This window comes from Gobius niger, assembly GCF_951799975.1.
Source record: "Gobius niger genome assembly, chromosome: 20".
Taxonomy (NCBI): domain Eukaryota; kingdom Metazoa; phylum Chordata; class Actinopteri; order Gobiiformes; family Gobiidae; genus Gobius; species Gobius niger.
The window spans coordinates 26,412,443-26,429,725 of NC_136871.1; the positions used below are offsets into that span (position 1 = coordinate 26,412,443).

Consider the following 17,283-nt stretch of genomic DNA (forward strand, 5'->3'; position numbering starts at 1 on the left):
AGAGAGCGCACTCCTCCAGATGTTAGTCCGCGCAGTCGCATTTTGGGAACTTCTCTAATCACTTCTCCTTCATGTGGTCCAACCCTTTCAGACAGAACAGGAGCGAAAAAAGGCACATGCCGTCAGTGATATTGCACCTTAAAACGAACAGACGCACGGAAACTCGGAAAATCATTCGGAAATCGCATCGAAAGTATAAGACTGGAAACTGCAGCGATGTGTCGGGCGGGAAACATGATGTTGACTTTAATTGAATGACATTTCACCTAATTGACTATTTCAAACTTAATTGACTTTAAAAAAAACTGGGAAGTTTATTTGCAGACAATGCGCCAGTGCAAACATAGGACCGTAGCATGTACATTCTTGAATAAGAGAAATATTTTTAAATGTAGGAAGGAAAAGGTGATACAATCAGGACTGGGTACTGTAAATGAATGTCAGTAAAGTTAGTTAAAGTAGTACTGGTGCCAAAAAGATTATTTTTTAACGCTGATGCCTGTGGGGTTTGGTAGAAAGAGTTTTTTCATGTTTTATGGTGCTACAACAATACAATCTAGGCATTGAAAAAAGTAGATTTCGTACTGGAACCAAAAACCTTTTAAAAGTACCCAGCCCTATAATGAATTAAAGTCAACATGTACTTTTTGAGTGGAGAGGAGCAAAAAGCGTGGTCTCTGTCCTACTTGACCAGGCCTGTCCCGGGGCGTGGTGCCCGGAGCTGTGGCGGCGGCGGCAGAGGGGTGAACCAGGGGCAAGACATCTTCACACTGTACAAAAGGGTAGGTATGCTGGTAGTGCAATCCTCTCACCAAGGCAGGCTTCACAATCTCAGCAAGCAGCCTGCAGTACAACACCATGCAGTGTATGGACCAGGGGGCCCGGCTCGAAGGGCCCAGTGGGGGGAGGGGGGTTCTCTGAACCAACCACAAAGAAAAGAAGCATGATCCTGTGGTCGCGCGTCGCCTCAGTGAACAGTGGAGACTTGAGGCGACCTATATACGGCATATATGCGTGACTGTATATGCGGTATACCTGTACATGTGCGTACTGATTTAAATACTTCGATATGACCGTCGTTTTTGATACAGATTGTTTCAGCTTGCTCCCCAGTTTTTAATGAAAAGTGACTCAAAAAAACGCTAGCCCGCCTAACAGTGTGCCACCGTCCTTCGAAGACAGTGTCCGCTGAAGTCATTCTACTAATGTTTATTAATATTTAGTGTTAGATAATAGCTGTAGCTTTAAGTAATCTGTATTTACAAAAGACGCACATGCCGTTAAAACAAAAATCGTATATTACATTATTTATAGTTTCTTAAAAAGTCCACTCTTTGCTTTTGCAGTTTGTGTCTGTAAGTAACACAGTCTGAACTATTGTTTTTTTTTAGTTTTTTTTTAAATCTCCCCCATAATGTTGGATGTCTTTTCTTCCCGCGTGTTTGAAATGGACGTCTGTAGCTCTTGTGAGTCTCGACTTGGTTCTGCGTGACGACGCCCACATCGTGTTTTCTCATGCAGCTACCGGCACCTGGGGGGAACTCGGAGGAAGTGACATCACTGCACAAACAGGAAGTGCAAAAGCTCAGGTGTGGCGCTCACAGCGGTACCGACAGAATGCATCCAGTTCAGCTGGATATTTGGTATTTGTGATTGAGCAAAAAAGTTTAAAACTAGTAAAGTAGAGTTTGGGAGATGTATCGCAAGTAAATATTAGGGGGCCTTACAATTCCTCTGGCGACATCTCTTTGAAAAGTGTGATTTTGTCCAACATCGTAGGAACTTAAAACGTAACTATATCCGCCGTTATAAATGTGAATGACGTGGTTGTTTCACTGACATGGTCTAGCCCTATTTCTCTAAGCAGGAAACATGTGGCCCCCGGATGAGTCAGAAGCCGGTATCAACAATATTATGACACAAAACATCTGTAAATACTCCCTTTCACATTCACTTGCATTTTGTTGCAGAGCACATCTTTTAATATCTCCTGAGAAAAAGGGATGGTGATTTCTTTTCTTTTTTTTCAAGCATTGCATACATATCTAGGGTCTTTCTATCTCTTGCATGAATGGGCCGGTATAACTCCGCTCCACTTGTGAGGGGGTTAAACAAAGGCAGGTCTCTTTGGCGTCTCCAAACATATACTGTATAGATATATATTCTTCTCTCATTAGCTTTCGTCGCGATATACATTCCCAAAAGTAAAATAAGGCTCTCTCTCCATAAAATTACAATTAAATTCGTCATCCCTAAGACTTCGAAACGAGGTCACAAAGCAGCCCTTTTTGTTAAGGTCTTACCACCGGAAAACACACGCCGATAGAATGGAGTTTGCCTGCTGGAAAAAAGCCTGTCTAAAATGCCCCTTATAAGCAACTAAAGGCAAACATGGTATGAACATTACATTTGCGCATACAAAAATGAACCAAATAAAGACATATATTCAAACTCCTTAAAAGCAGCAAATGATCAAGAAGATTCCTACCAAAGGCTCCATCCCTTTGTCAACATTTTAGCATACAGTTAGAAAAAAGAAAGAAGAAAACTGATTGGTTTCATGTCACGGACCAACATGTATCACTTTGTCAAAAAATTCTCAAACTTTCTCTAAAATTTGCCCCGATCTCACAGTCGGCGTATTAGTGTCTTGTCGTGGACTATGATAATTCATGCAAGTTTTTCTATATTTTTTTTTTTTCTCGTTTGATCAAAAACATGCCATCATGCAAGTCATTTCTATGCATTTGAACAAGCACAATTATTTATGTTTGGAAATCTTTCGGAGTAAATGTCGAAGGTTTAAAGCCCTTGGCCCGAGTTGACCCCCACGTCATTATTGTTATTATTATTATTATTATCAACATCAACAATAATAAAACAGACCCTTTTAAACCAATTGGTGTGAAAGCCCATGTAAAAAAGCGTTTGGATGTGGGTATAACAAAGATCGGATGGCTGTAACGGTAACGTGACATGGGCAGAGTTGAAGATTGTTCTTTTTATCGTTTTTGTGTGTTTTTTTTTTTTTACTCGTTGCATTTTGCTGCATAAATTAACCACTTCTAGCACTACGAAAACAAAAAACAAACCAAAAAAATCGTTTCAAGTTCACTCTCCCCGATTGCGTCTCCGGCTCACCGTTCGTCCTTTTTTCCGATTCAAATGAGCGTCTTTTTTTTGTTAACTCATCTAAACTCACGCACTGAATGACACTGTGCCACTGAGTGCTTGCTTTTAGGCGTGCCTCGGGAAGCAGCCGTTATCCCCATCCATGCTATTGTCTTCCATAGGAATCCATTACCTGCATCCATAGATTAAATATAGAGTTTTTTTTCCTCCTTTCCGAACTCCTTGCGTGCTCATCCCGTTTGTAACGTTTGACCGAAATACACTCCCAGAACAGTGGGGCCGTCCAGGAACTCCAGTGCCACAGAGTACGCAGAATAATGTTCGGTTTCTGGACAGGCCGAGTTGCGTCCCCCCCCTGCATAAATACAAGAATCGTAAACAAAATCTCTTGATAATTATTTTCTCGGACTTGCAAATGAAAACTGTACATCTGTGTGTGAGTGAGTTCCCTCTTGCTTTTGCTTGGAGTTAATATAGTTATAATTTCCATAGTTAATATTAGCGTCAGTCGTCGAAATCCTTTTAGCATTTAGATTCCCTGATGTCTTTTTGGTTTCGGCCCTTCTCCTTGCGCCCGCCTTTGCCGTCCATGTTGTCTTCCTGCTTGTCCTTGTCCGGTTTGGTCACGCTGTCGTACGAAGGCAGGGAGGCAGTGGACGGGGTGCCTTCTTTCTTCTCCTGCTCTTGATTGTCCTCGTTTTCGGGCTTGTTTTTCACATGCTTGCGCTTGGCCACGAACCCGCGCTTCGACAGGTGGCAGCGGTACGCCCTCTGGATGATCCTGGAAGAAACGTCCTCCTGCTTCCGCCGCAGCGTCGTCGTGATGGGCTCGTAGGACACCTTCGAGGGGTTGGCCGCCACGAACCGCTCCTCCATCTGCTGCCGGAGCATGTCCAGCTCGCCGCTGTCTCCCAGGACTCTCTTGGTGAAGGCAAAAAGGATATCAAGGCAGTGGATGCGGTCACCACTCACCATCGGCATGTCCATCGCGATGAGTTCGATCGTGTTGGGCTTAGGCACGCGCAAAGGCGGCTCCAGCGCGTCTGCAAAGTCCGAAAGTTTGGAGTAGCTGATAAACTGTGAGGCGTCCGGGTCGAACTTTTCCCAGATCTCATAAAATGTCTCAAAGTCGTCCTCGCTGAGCGGGTCGGTGCTCTCCTCCGTGGCCACACTGAAGTTCTCCAAGATGATGGCGATGTACATGTTGACGACAATCAGGAAAGAAATGATGATGTACATTACGAAAAAGAAAATGCCCACAGAAGGGTTGCCGCAGTCTCCCGTCGAGGGCGTCCCGGCGTTTTCGTACTGAGGGTCGCAGTCCGGGGGGTAGTTCAGGATAGGCAAAAGCAGGCCGTCCCATCCCGCGGAGGTGGTGATCATGAACAGGATAATCATACTGTTCCCAAAAGTCTCAAAGTTGTACATGTCATCGATGCCGGCACCGTGTTTAACGTATCCGAAGTTGGACATGCCGAAGATGGAGAAGATGAACATGACCAGGAAGAGCAGCAGGCCGATGTTGAAGAGGGCAGGAAGTGACATCATCAGGGCGAACAGCAGCGTGCGGATCCCTTTGGCACCTTTGATCAGACGGAGGATTCGGCCGATACGCGCCAAACGGATCACTCTGAACAGGGTCGGCGACACAAAGTACTTCTCGATCAGGTCAGCCAGGAACATACCTAAAAACAACAGCGCACTGTCAGTCACATGTTCTCATCACTTTGTTTCTACAGCATTATATCTAATATAGTGATCAGGAATCTTTAACTTTTCCTATTCAGATGTTGGATTTACTGATCGGAACGGCAATGATCCTGTTAATGCGAACCATTGTGATGAACCAAAATCAATGAACACGTTAATCATGGATTATTGTAACTGAATCACATCCTAGTTTGACCTCAGCCAGTGGCTTAAAAGTGGAGCAGGAGCTGGTCATAACAGCCCACAACTACAGCCTTAACTTTGTGCATATAATCCTATAGTACAGTACAGTTTATTTCTAAAGCGCTTTTCACTGAAAAAATTACAAAGTGGCTGTACAAGAGAATAGGTAAAAACATACAATATAAAAATGTATACATATACTTAAGTACAATTAAAGAGACACTCATGAAAACCCATCGACTAAAAGCTTTCTTTAATAAACATGTCTTCAGATCCTTTTTAAAAGAGTTCACGGAGTCGGCCAGACACAGAGATAGGGGCAGGGTGTTCCACAGTCTGGGGCGGAGTTTGTTTGGAACATGCTCTGTAGGAGGAGACTGAGCTGCAATCATGGTTTCTCCCTCGAATGGTGTTATTAATATAAATGGAGAGGAGTGAGGCATGACGGTCTACTAATGCTGGATCATGTCAATGGGCCAGTCATGAACATTTACATTTTAACAGACTGAAGAAAATCATTGCTCCAAAGCAGCAGAGGTCTTACCAACAATAGAAAGGATGACCACCACCACGTCGAAGATGTTCCAGCCGTTGGTGAAGTAGTAGTGCCTCAAGGCAAACAGCTTCAGCAGGAACTCTCCAGTGAAGACCACGATGAAGATGAAATTCACCCAGTACAGGACATTTTCCGTTTCCTCCGACTGGTCATCTGTCTCTACCATCATCGTCACCATGTTCAGGCAGATCAGGATCATAATAGAAATGTCAAAGACCTGCTGCGTCACAAAGTCAAAAAACATGCCCTGGATCTTGTTCTGAGAGAGAGAAAGAGAGAAATGGAAGAAACAACTCATCAAAATGCACTGAGGTAAAATAAAAATAATTTTTTTCAACTGAATAAAAGTGCTTCAAAGTAACTTTAATCAAAAAGTACTAAGGGAAATACTAATAAGCAGTTTTGAGGAACAAATATCCAGCAAATTATTATTATTTATCACAGCAAAAAAAAGGCCACTTCATTGATCCTTTTAAGGATTGTGTCCATAAACCTAACATTACAGTAATGTCGTGGCTTAAAGTGCTCTCAAAAGACGACAACAATAGTACCTGTATGCGAGAGTGTCGACCGCTGTCACATAGTGAAAAAATAGCCACGTCCACTAACTCAACAGAAAACTACAGCCTATCAAAACGAGTTTCAAACCTGTGGCCTTGGGATCGGCTTTTGCGGTTTCTTGGACCCAAGCTTTTTCATGGCGTTGTAGTATTTCTTCTGCTCTTCTGTCATGAAGATATCCTGACCTCCAAAGTATAGGCACAAAACAACTTGGTTACAACCAAATTAAAAGAAATAGACTTGATGAAATTCCTGAGTCCAGACAAGAACACAGAATACAAAATGGTATTAAAATAAGGTAAAAATAAAGTGTCTTATCTTTTTCTTCTGCTGGTTGAAGTTGTCAATGATGACACCGATGAAGAGGTTGAGGGTGAAGAAGGATCCGAAGATGATGAAGATGACAAAGTAGATGTACATGTACAGGTTGTCCTCGTACTTTGGCTGGTCCTCCACCTGGAGAGTGCGTAAATGTAGAAATGAGCCAAATGTCCAATATAAGGCAGACAAATGACGGGCTAAAAGTACTGCATCATTTCCCATTAGTAAAGGGGCCTATTGGGCTCATAATGTCTCATTTTAATACCATCTACACTCAAGAGTAAAAAGTATGTTACGTTTCAGAGTTGATGTAATGGCTCAAACAAATGCAGACACAATAATTAAAGGAATTAGTCATACATACCCTTCTAGAATCTATGGCAGCGTACATAATATCCATCCATCCTTTGAAGGTCGCCTAAAAAGAAACAGAAACTACTTTATCGATTCTGATCAACTTTTTTGGTATAAAACTGTATTGGGAAAAGATCCTCACCACTTGCAGCAGGGCCAGGTATCCCATTCCCACATTGTCAAAGTTTATTTTGACGTTCTTCCATCGGACCCCGGTGACGTTGGCCATTTCGAGCGCCTTGCACATGGTCTTATTGTTGACGTCTTCTGGGAGGAACATTTCCTCGGCCGTGTCATTGTAGCAGAAGTAGTACTTCCCGGCGAACAGGTTGACTCCCATGATACTGAAGATGAGCCAGAAGATCAGACACACCAGCAGCACGTTCATGATGGAGGGGATGGCACCCACCAAGGCGTTGACCACCACCTGCGCAGGAGGCAGCGAGACACAAGGCGGAGTGACAAAACAAACACTGGAGAGTTCACATGTCGACAAACGTACACAGAAATGCACGTTCAGTCTCTCTGTTTGGAGTTTAAACGCTTGCCCAATGTCGGAATATGTTTGAAGAGAGGGAAGAAAGGTCTCCAAGGATTTCCCAAGTGACAATGTATTAGGCTTTTTCCACTGCAAAACAGCTCTATGGGCTTTTGATCCCACTCTAGTCGTTTATGCAATTTAGATTATGCAAATAAACAGTTTACGCAATTTCTGCATTTGAGTCGAATACGGCGGCTACTTAAAAACGAAAATTGTTTTGGCTGCGCTATTTTCCATGTGAAATAGGCTGTATCTAGTTTATTCCTACGGCACATGGAGATTGCACCCTTTTAAATCGTTTGAGGAGAGGACCAACTTTTGGTGCGGCGTTTGCTTCTGATTGGATCAAGTGTGCCTCGTTTTAGTCAATCACAGCCAAGTCTCAAAACAACTAACTGCAAAACCATAAAAAAAATGTGTTTTGAAAAATGTTATGTGCGTTTGTTAGTCGTGTTTTTCTTTTTCCCCCCCCCATTATCACCATGTTGTTATGGTTGATCAATCTGATTGTCGGTAATACCAATCGGTAATTGTCGGTAATACCAGTCATATGCATTTTACCAATGCATATGACTGAAAGTATTTTATCTGCACTCTCGCCTTTTACTGTAATTGATTAATTTTATGTTGATGTTTTTTTTTTAATGGTTCTATTTGTTTTCTTGTATTTATGCAACTGTGAAGCACTTTGAATTGCCTTGTGTATGAATTGTGCTCTACAAATAAACTTGCCTTGCCTTGCCTAATATTACACCAATTTTAAAATACTGCCACATGATTGGCTCAAACCATGTGTGGTTCGGATTCAAACAAACAAACGCAAACGGCGCAATCTGGATTCTCATGATTGTGAACTCACAAATACAGCGAGAATTCAGCTCACGGGAAAGGTTAGATTAGCTCTATGTGTTCCTGCATCGTCAAAAGTACACAGTAAAAATACACTGAGATTTCCATGGCGTATGTCCATGGGCTTTGGGCAGGTTTGGCCACTGACACCGGTCAACACGGCTACACCCACAACATCAGTGGAGACTGTTTTGAGTGAAAGTGAAAGCCAGGGAAGTCTGTAGGCCAACAGATGCAGGTGCTTTTTGATAGGATGAGGCAGCTGAACGACAAAGTACGAGGGTAAGATAACAGTCCGCGAAAATCACTGTTAACAACCGCGTTAGGCTGTGAAATATTGAGTCTGCTATGCTAAGCTTCAAAGGGCTGTCTTTGTTTCTAAAATAGTACCTGGTCTGGGGGTTCACACCAAGTGGAAATGCTCGAAAGCCGAGTAGAGCAAAGTAAAGGAAATAGGGCCTATGTTTGGATTAGCAGAATAATTAGTTGTGTGAGGATCATTTATTCGCAGAAAATCTTGTAAAACACTCATTTAGGAACATGTAGACACCAGTTTTTATAAATTCTGGTGGTGCCTGGAAAGCCAAATACAGTGTGAGCCGATGCTTGGAGTGGAAAGTTGAAGAACCAATGTTGATTGGAATTTTTGTCAAATGGAAGAGACTCTGAATGTGCATTTTCAGACAAATGGCATGCTCACAGAAAGCTGAGTAAAAAAGTGAATGTCTACGAAAGAGGATTTAGATAACACATATATAACAGTTGCAAAATGGGAATAGTAAATTAATATGAGAATGAGGGTTGGGGGGGAGTGAGCGGGGATGGCGGGGGGGAGGGGGAGGGGGTATGCAACCAGAAGTTTGTAGATCTTCCAGTGTGACAATGCCAAAGCCAAACTGTGGTAAGGTCAGATAACAGAAGTCAGTCAGGAGTTTTTCTTCCCAGCAACAAGCAGAGACTGAACCAGCTCAGACAGTGAACATGCTTTCGTTATTGCTCTGGAGGGAAAGACACAGCCACTCAGGGGTCATTGACATGCAACAGAGATGCACCTCTTTAGCTCAGATTTGTTTTCAACGTCAATTTGCTGCTCGTTTTGTTCATCCTCAAATGACCCTTGGATTGCTGTGCTGGACATGTAAAGGCATTTATTTTCAATCATTGGCTGAACATTTCACAGCTTCTATGAGGTAGTTTTAATGCGCTGAAACATTAGATTCAGTGGTTTCTCGTCTTGATTGGCAGTGGTGTTCTTCTTTGATTGCAAATTGCTGCATTAGTTCTAAGTCAGAATAAATGAAAATGAAATGGTGAATCAAATCAGATGCTTTAAGAACATCTGAGATGATCTGCATTCATGCAAGAAGCTTCTTATTGAGAAAAGGCCACTGAAAATATCCTCTTCAAGCCGTTTCTACTTTGTTTTTGTTTTTTTTCTGTTTTTGTCTGCTGTTTGTTGGCTCCAGCATGCGTGTATTGTTGGACATGCAGAAGGCCTGGTGTCTTGGGTCTTACCCTCATCCCTTCAAAACGTGAAAGGGCTCTGAGGGGTCTCAAGGCCCTCAATGTCCTGAGGGACTTAATCGGGCCTAGATCGGAGTAGCCCAGTGCATTAGCTATAAGGCTGACTATAGAGACCTGAACATGGACAGAGGGAGAGGGGCAGAGGGAGAGACAGGAGCCACACAGTTAGAGAGGACCCTACACACCGTTACACTAGACACACATCTTATCACTACAGTTAGCTCACAATAGAGCCCCATTTGTCCTTTTGTGTTGGTTTGGTTTAGTTTGGCAAGCCAGTGTGAGGTGACAACCAGCTTAACAGCACAGTGAGCACACCTGGAAAAAAACTTGTGGTTGACACAGTGAAGAGAGAGTCAGACGAAAGGGGAAAAGAGGAGAGATGTCTTTCACGAAACACTAACTCCACAGAAACACACACGATATTCAACACGGTACACGATACACAACGGGGCACGGTCCACATCAAAGCTTTAAAGTGGGGAGAGAAACGCAGAAGGCTGAGGACACTTTCAGGGTTAGAGAGAGGGCATAACCTGTGAAAGTAGCAGTCCCAAAACAACACTCAGCCTTACCCCTCGCACCGGCAGCGTCAGGCGGCGGCTAAGGCTCTCTTTACTTTAAGAGAGACACAGTTATATTCAAACAGGCTGCAAGAGAGGGGACAGTCAGAGCACACGTCAACAACCACATGTCAGAGGCAGTGCTTATGTACAGACAGTGAAGACAGTGACCATAGGGGGGCTGGATTTTTGAACAGGGCTGCACAATAGACAGTATATATGGCTAAAGCTGCGTCTGAATTGAGTCTCCCGCGTTGGTGCTGCCACTATGAGTCATGGTAGTTACAAGTCGCAAAGGGATTTGGAGGTACAAGCTAATACTGGATTCAAACGGACAATCTACCCAGCTGCAGCAAGTGACGCGAATCAGTAAAAAAGCACTGCAGGAAAGTAGAGTGTCCTATATGTCTGGAATAAGCAGGAGTTGTAGCCCAAACTGACTCTTGGCGCCATGTATGAGGGGATTTTTTTTTTCCCAATAATCCCCCCCATCCGCTAATCAATGGCAGGGTCATGGAGGCAGCAGTCTAAGCATGGGCTCCCAAGCTTCCCTCACTCCAGATCCTCATGGCACCCCCCCCCATTCACAGCTCGGTATTCACACATCAGGTGATTGTACATACTGTATATTCCACGTGGTTTGAATACCGATGTCATTGTATTGCGCAGCCCTATCACACAAGGTTATCACACATCATAGACTGATCTCCGAGACCAAAATGTAACATACCACATTGATTGAACAAGAAGCATTTACTGTCAGTACTGTAATCCTGCATTTTGGCATCTGTAACTCTTTCAAATCAATACAGAAAATGATTGTGTCGTTCTGCACTGAGCAAATGGAACCACTGAGCAAAGATATTGGGTGGGTTTCCTTACATCCACGATGAAGAAGTCGAGCCAGCACCAGGCGTTGGTAAAGTACTTGACGAAGCCGTAAGCCACCCACTTCAGCAACATCTCCAGGATGAAGATGTAGGTGAACACTCGGTCGGCGTACTCCAGGATGATCTTCACTGTTTTCCTCTGCTCAATGTACACGTCCTCAAACGCCTGAAAAAGCCATTGTATCATAGGTAATGTTTTAGTTTGCTGTCCAGGGTCATTTCATCTTTACATGTGCACAATACCACATGTTTCACTTTATGCTATGGTAGTGTGGGCGTGTTGCACCGGACTTACCATTACAAACTGCACATACTTCTACTGGAGGAGGTCTGACATGTAAATGAGGCTATTGCATGAAGAAAAGATGCAAATACTGTACTTTTGTGTGTCTACTTTTTCATTTCATTCACCTTTGTGCAGTCGATCAGTGGTTTTCAACCTGGGGATCAGGAGGTCATTTTGGAGGATCACCAGATCATATAGGAGGCATATTTTCTATATAGATTGAATGGAAAATGTGCGAAACACCAGCAGCTCTTAGGGGGCTGCGCCTAAAATCGGTTGGGAACCACTGCGATATTAATGTCATGGAGCACAAGTTAAGTGATGTAGAATATTAACATTTATAAACAAAACAAATCATGTTTTGATCATGTGAGATCTATGTTTTTGTTTTAAGATGATAAAAGATATTAGAGCGAAAGTCTGTGTTGAGAATCTTTGATAAATCTTTGAGAAAAATGGTAAAGTATGTCTTTTTTTATACTTGCCCATCTTAAAACGTTAACATAGCCTTTTTATATCTGAGTAAATGAGCCATAGACTGAACCTTGTTTCCAAACATCATGTTTTTTGCAGGTTTTCTCAAAAGCGTTACCGGTATGATAAAATAGCCATTGTGCTTTCAAGATGCAAAGTCATTATCTGAAAGATTTCCCTCAGGCCCAGTAACTGCGTGTGCATCTGTACGAACCAAGGCTCCGCTGCTGAGGAGGATCATGAAGATGATGAGAGTCTCAAACCAGTTGTGCTCCACGATGAGGTAACAGGTCTTTCTGAGGAACCACCAGTACTTCCCCCAGCCGTGAGTGATGGGCACGTCACAGCACTTGTATTTGGCCACGCATTCTGCAGAGAGAAACCCAACTCCAGTGACAAACTAATACAGCTGCGTACAGCTCCAAAGAAGGGGAAACATGTGACAATTTCGATCAAATAACTCATCGCACTGCATTTAATTGCCGGTAGATTTTTACTAGAACCTACAACACCACATATATGACCCCTGTATGGTTATTTTGGACCATTATTGAACAAGGAAAATCCCACTGACAGAGAGCAGGAAAGTAATCATCTGGACTGGTTTGTTAGGAAATTAAGAAATGCTCTGGAAACGGCACGGATTTACGGCACTCTCCCTAAACTGTCAGGACCTGAGGCTCTTTTAATCTTACAAATCAAAATTCAAATGGCATATTTCAATTATGAGCAATGTCCAAAATGCTGCCCAAATGATCGATTGATACGAGACCCCAAAACAATTGTTTTCTATTTAGCTCCACCAGCCTTCAACAGAATTATAGAAGAAACACCCACATCCGTAAAACCATTTACGACTAATAAAAGCAATAGTCAATTCAAACAGATTAACAAATAAAACAACTTAAAACAAAATGGCAAATTAATACAAATATGAGCAAATACAGTAAAACAATACACAGAAACAAAATAGTCTGTTTTGAAAGCAATAAAACAAGAAACATGTTTCCTCACGGATGCTGTAACAAAACCAGGTTATGGAGCGACACATTTCAGGTCCACATTCCAACTATGTCAAATTTAACTTGAATTCAAACAACATTTTTTTCTCTTTTTCCCGTTTCCCCATACCGTCTGTCCAGCAGGCCTCCGGGTCGAGGTACTCCTCCGCCACCTCCACCACCGCCACTTCCTCCACATCAGGTTTTATGTCGATGGTGCTGCCCTCAGACGAGCTCGTGTCGTCCAGCTGCCGGACACAGAAGCATTTCAAGGTCATCGTTATGCTTGATCCAGGCTTTCTGAATACACTCTGGTTCTCGGAGTAAAATATAAATCAAATCAATATGAAATTGTCCGGGGGAAGTGTGAAGAGGTGGTAAAAAACACATGTAGAAGCACTCTTTGCACAGTTCACTCCTCCAGGTATGTTTTGATGATTCAAAGCCGATAAAAGTTAATTTAGCATGTTATGTCACCTCCAAAGCCCTGAATGTAGCCTTTTCTTTTGCCTCCCTGTTATATTAGACACAGGGCACTTTAGAATCGGCCGTAACTCAAAAGTGGGTTAGGATTGACAGCTGTGCCTTGTATTGTTGCATGTTGCTTCTAAGACTCATACTACAGTACATGAGCGGCACAATGTTCTGTATATCAAACATATTGTACAGTGTGTTCGGTCACTTCATGTGCTCTTTCACCACACCCATAAGCTGCATTTCAAAGATATTGTATGTTGACATGACATTGTTTACAGCTGACGTTATCCACACATACAGAAACATCAAACTTTGAAGGTCCTCAAATGATTATATGTGCACTAATGTGAAATGACCCAGGAGAAGTATCGGGCTTCACACACAAAGCCACAGCACCATATGAATGTTCATGTTATCCCTGCAGGTCAAGCGGGTCCAAACTTTCTCATGATGGAACAGATCAATGGTCAGTGCAGTCAAACATTCAACTGAGTGCATTTAAGAGATGCTTAAGCCGCTCCCCAAACCTTTATTTAGGCTTAAGCCATAGTGCCAGCTCTGTCTCACAATAAACATTTTTGAGGTTTTAATCGGGTGGAATAATGAAACATGCAGAAAAAAGTGCCACTCTGATAATGTGTGCCAATTCAGCAAGAAGCCTGAGGGCCACCAAAAATTAGACTGAGGGCCGCATTTGGCCCATGGGCCACACCTTGGGCAATCCCAGCTGAAGGGGCTGTTTTCCAGAAGTGAAAATTACATAATAAAGTCATAGAAATGACAATAATCAGACATGACTAAGCAAATAACACAAGATCATTTTAGATAAAAAAACAAAAACAATAAATCATGTTGATCCTATTTGAACAGCACTGTGAAATACACACAGCCAAAGGAACTCTGGCTTCAGAGAAAGAAACTCCAGCTCCTAAAATGACTCAGCCCATCACATGACCTCAATCTAATGCAGCAGGAAGTCAATGGAAACAAGAGGCCCACAAAACGTTCATGACGTGAGCAGAAGAATGAGCCAACACTCTCATCTGAACAATGCCTGTGATTAGTCTCTTAACGCTGTGGAGGTCCTGAAGATATTTTATATTTGTAGGAAATATTAGATGAATTTAAGTTATACTGTTTCACATTATTCCACAAAACAGGATTTATGAACAACAATTGGATAATTTGTTTGCACGTGTAAAATCCCTATACCCCATTTCAGTTTAACAAACAAACAAAAATACTGATAAAAATACAGATCATCGGTGTCATTAATGTAGCACCTCTCTGCCTCCACTGGGTCTACCACCTCAACCCCAAACAGAAGTGGGCATATCATGAAATGTGTCAGTGCCTCAACATCATAATCGCCGTTGTTGTCTTTAAAATAACGCGCTCTCATAAAAACATGGCGAATAGGGGCTTTAGTAGCGGCGGTCGTATAATTGCACTACGCCCCACACAGTAGTGCACATCCCAACTGATTTAATTCACCGGAGAATGATAGTGCACTTTACAGTCTGCCCGAGTCAGCAAAGCAACTGCATTCAGCCCCTTTCACTTCTCTGCTGCTGCTGCTGCTGCTGCTGCTGCTACACTGAAGAAATAACCACACCGCCTTCGTCTTTTTGCTATTCTATTATTGGGGGTTGGGGCAAGCACAAAAAAATAAAATAAAATCTAATTGCAATGCGTCTGTAGCGCGGTTGCGATTAGATATGATTTAATAATTTCATTGAATATTTCTTTTTTTTGCAGAGGTCTAACGCTTAATGGACCCCGGGGCGTTTTGTTCTCGGCAAAGGATATTATATTACCAACATTTACCGCTTTGATTGCGATTATTGCTGCAGCCCTGGAGCCCACTGGTTCATAGCCTCGTCGCCCAGATATCAGCCACTGCAGCATTATCTGTTTTCTCTAATACTACAAACCAGGTCAAGGTGACTTTAAACGGGCAGACTTCCCCACACACCTCCGCTCCTCGTCATGGCGGCCCGGCCGCTCTCTCTCTCTCCCTCCCTCTCTCTTGTGCGTTTTCTCTTTCTCTCTGTGCTTCTGCCGCCTCAGCGTTCGCAGCTAATGTTACACAGAGAGGCTCCACGGATCTTATAAAATCACCAGGTAATGCCAGCCCAAAATCGATGCCGTCAAAAGCGGCGCTGAATTATTACATAACCCCAACAGATCCACGGAAAATGTATGTCGGAGGGCGATTATGATATTCGTTTCTGCATGAACTGAATTGGGATGAACGCAAATGTTCATGTTGAACAACAGCAAACAGAGGCATTGAATAATACACCTCTGGGCAACTTCATCAAAAAACCTTGCTCCAATTTATGTCTAATTTTGAGAACATCCTCTGGGATCCTTTGGGGATAACAGCCTTTAGTAGAGAGCTAAAGTCAAAATGATGATGAAATGATCTCCAAAAGGCGTGAAATTACAGAAAAGGCTTTTCCCAAATGCATTCAATGAAATTCCAACAAATTAACAGATTCTGGAAGATGATAATAAGAGGATGGCTTCTTCAAAAATAGAAAAATGATTCTAAAACACTTCAAAATCCACAGTGAAGAACACCAAGAGGCGCTGATTATAAAAATATAAAGATAAATACGGTAAGAACAAACACATGCAAGTCATCCCCGAGCAGCTTGAAAGATATCGTCATTTGCGTTGTTGTATTATGGAGGAAAAACCGACTCACGTCTTTGCTGTTCTCCACGTCGGATTCGCTGCTGAAATCCTCGGTGTTGAGGTTTTCGAAGTCGGACTCCCCCACGGCGATGGGCACGCACACGGTCAGGTTGGGGTTGTGGATGAAGGACATGTAGTCCTCGTCGATCATGTACTTGCCCACGCTGCTCCCGATGCCGCTCGTCGTGCCGTTGCCGTTTTTAGCGTAGTCCATCTCGCGGTTTATGTCCACCGTGTGGTTCGCGATGCACTTGAGCTTCTCCTCGTACATTTCGTCCAGCGGCTTCTGCTCGTCCTCCATGGGCTGTGTGTGAAATGACAGTCAGGATTAAAGGTGATGTAACTATGTTACATTGTATCGCAAACGACATCCTAGAAACACAATCAGCACCTTTTTCATGACGTGTGCGACGAGCGTCCTCATGTTGACCTTGAACCAGGCGATGCCCAAGTGGATCCGGGCCATGGCGAGCTGCAGGTTGTTGGGCTCTCCGTCGTCGTCTGTGGCCGCCAGGTTATCAGCGCTGAAGGAGCTCAGCAGCAGGGCCAGGAACAGATTCAACACCTGTGAGAGAACAGAAGATACTGTGCAGTGAGAGGCTGTTTGCACACACTGACATTTTAGGATTTTTACCTGTTCTAACTTGAAAAGGATCAAGGATTTTCAACAGGGTTTAGTTACTTTATGAACATTAGAATTTCTCTCTGTCAAAATAACTAAGCATCGAGAGTCCTTCCGCCTGGTCCAACTGACTGAAGGACATTCACCAGGGTGTCAGGAAGCTGAACTCTCCCCTTTCCTCCTTCTGCTGCCCCTTATAATTATGTATTTTATTTTGATACTGAGCGGATCGACACCAAAATAGCGACAACAATATTTTATTTATTTTAGAATGATTCGTTTTCAATCAAATGTATTGAATCGTTTTACTGTTTCTGCTCATTTTTAATAAACCAGTGTATAGTGTATTGGAACTACTTCTTCTTACCCCTTTTCGGGCAGTTTGAGCAAGTAAGCAATGAGAGAGATTTCCATATTGCAGTTTCCATTGCAAAATTATAATCTAAAATTGGCATTGCTATTGGATCGTAGAGATCGTAACCTTAGAATACTTGGTATCAGATCAAAACACAATTCCTACAGTATTCAACTATTGT

General features: G+C 42.9%; 1 protein-coding gene across 2 annotated transcripts in view; it reads right to left on the bottom strand.

The window, feature by feature from the left end:
* Positions 1-789: 789 nt before the first annotated feature.
* scn8ab (sodium channel, voltage gated, type VIII, alpha subunit b) overlaps positions 790-17,283 on the bottom strand; it is a 44,374-nt gene continuing 27,880 nt past the window's right edge. For both annotated transcript variants that reach the window (XM_079578743.1, XM_079578742.1), the window contains exons 17-28: positions 16,517-16,690; positions 16,136-16,429; positions 13,076-13,193; positions 12,159-12,313; positions 11,177-11,350; positions 9,723-9,845; positions 6,960-7,244; positions 6,828-6,881; positions 6,461-6,598; positions 6,230-6,334; positions 5,570-5,840; positions 790-4,817 (exon numbers count right to left, since the gene is read on the bottom strand). In XM_079578743.1, the coding sequence (XP_079434869.1) occupies positions 3,655-4,817; positions 5,570-5,840; positions 6,230-6,334; positions 6,461-6,598; positions 6,828-6,881; positions 6,960-7,244; positions 9,723-9,845; positions 11,177-11,350; positions 12,159-12,313; positions 13,076-13,193; positions 16,136-16,429; positions 16,517-16,690 (3,054 nt within the window). In that variant the 3' untranslated portion in view covers positions 790-3,654. The remainder of the gene's footprint in view (positions 4,818-5,569; positions 5,841-6,229; positions 6,335-6,460; positions 6,599-6,827; positions 6,882-6,959; positions 7,245-9,722; positions 9,846-11,176; positions 11,351-12,158; positions 12,314-13,075; positions 13,194-16,135; positions 16,430-16,516; positions 16,691-17,283) is intronic.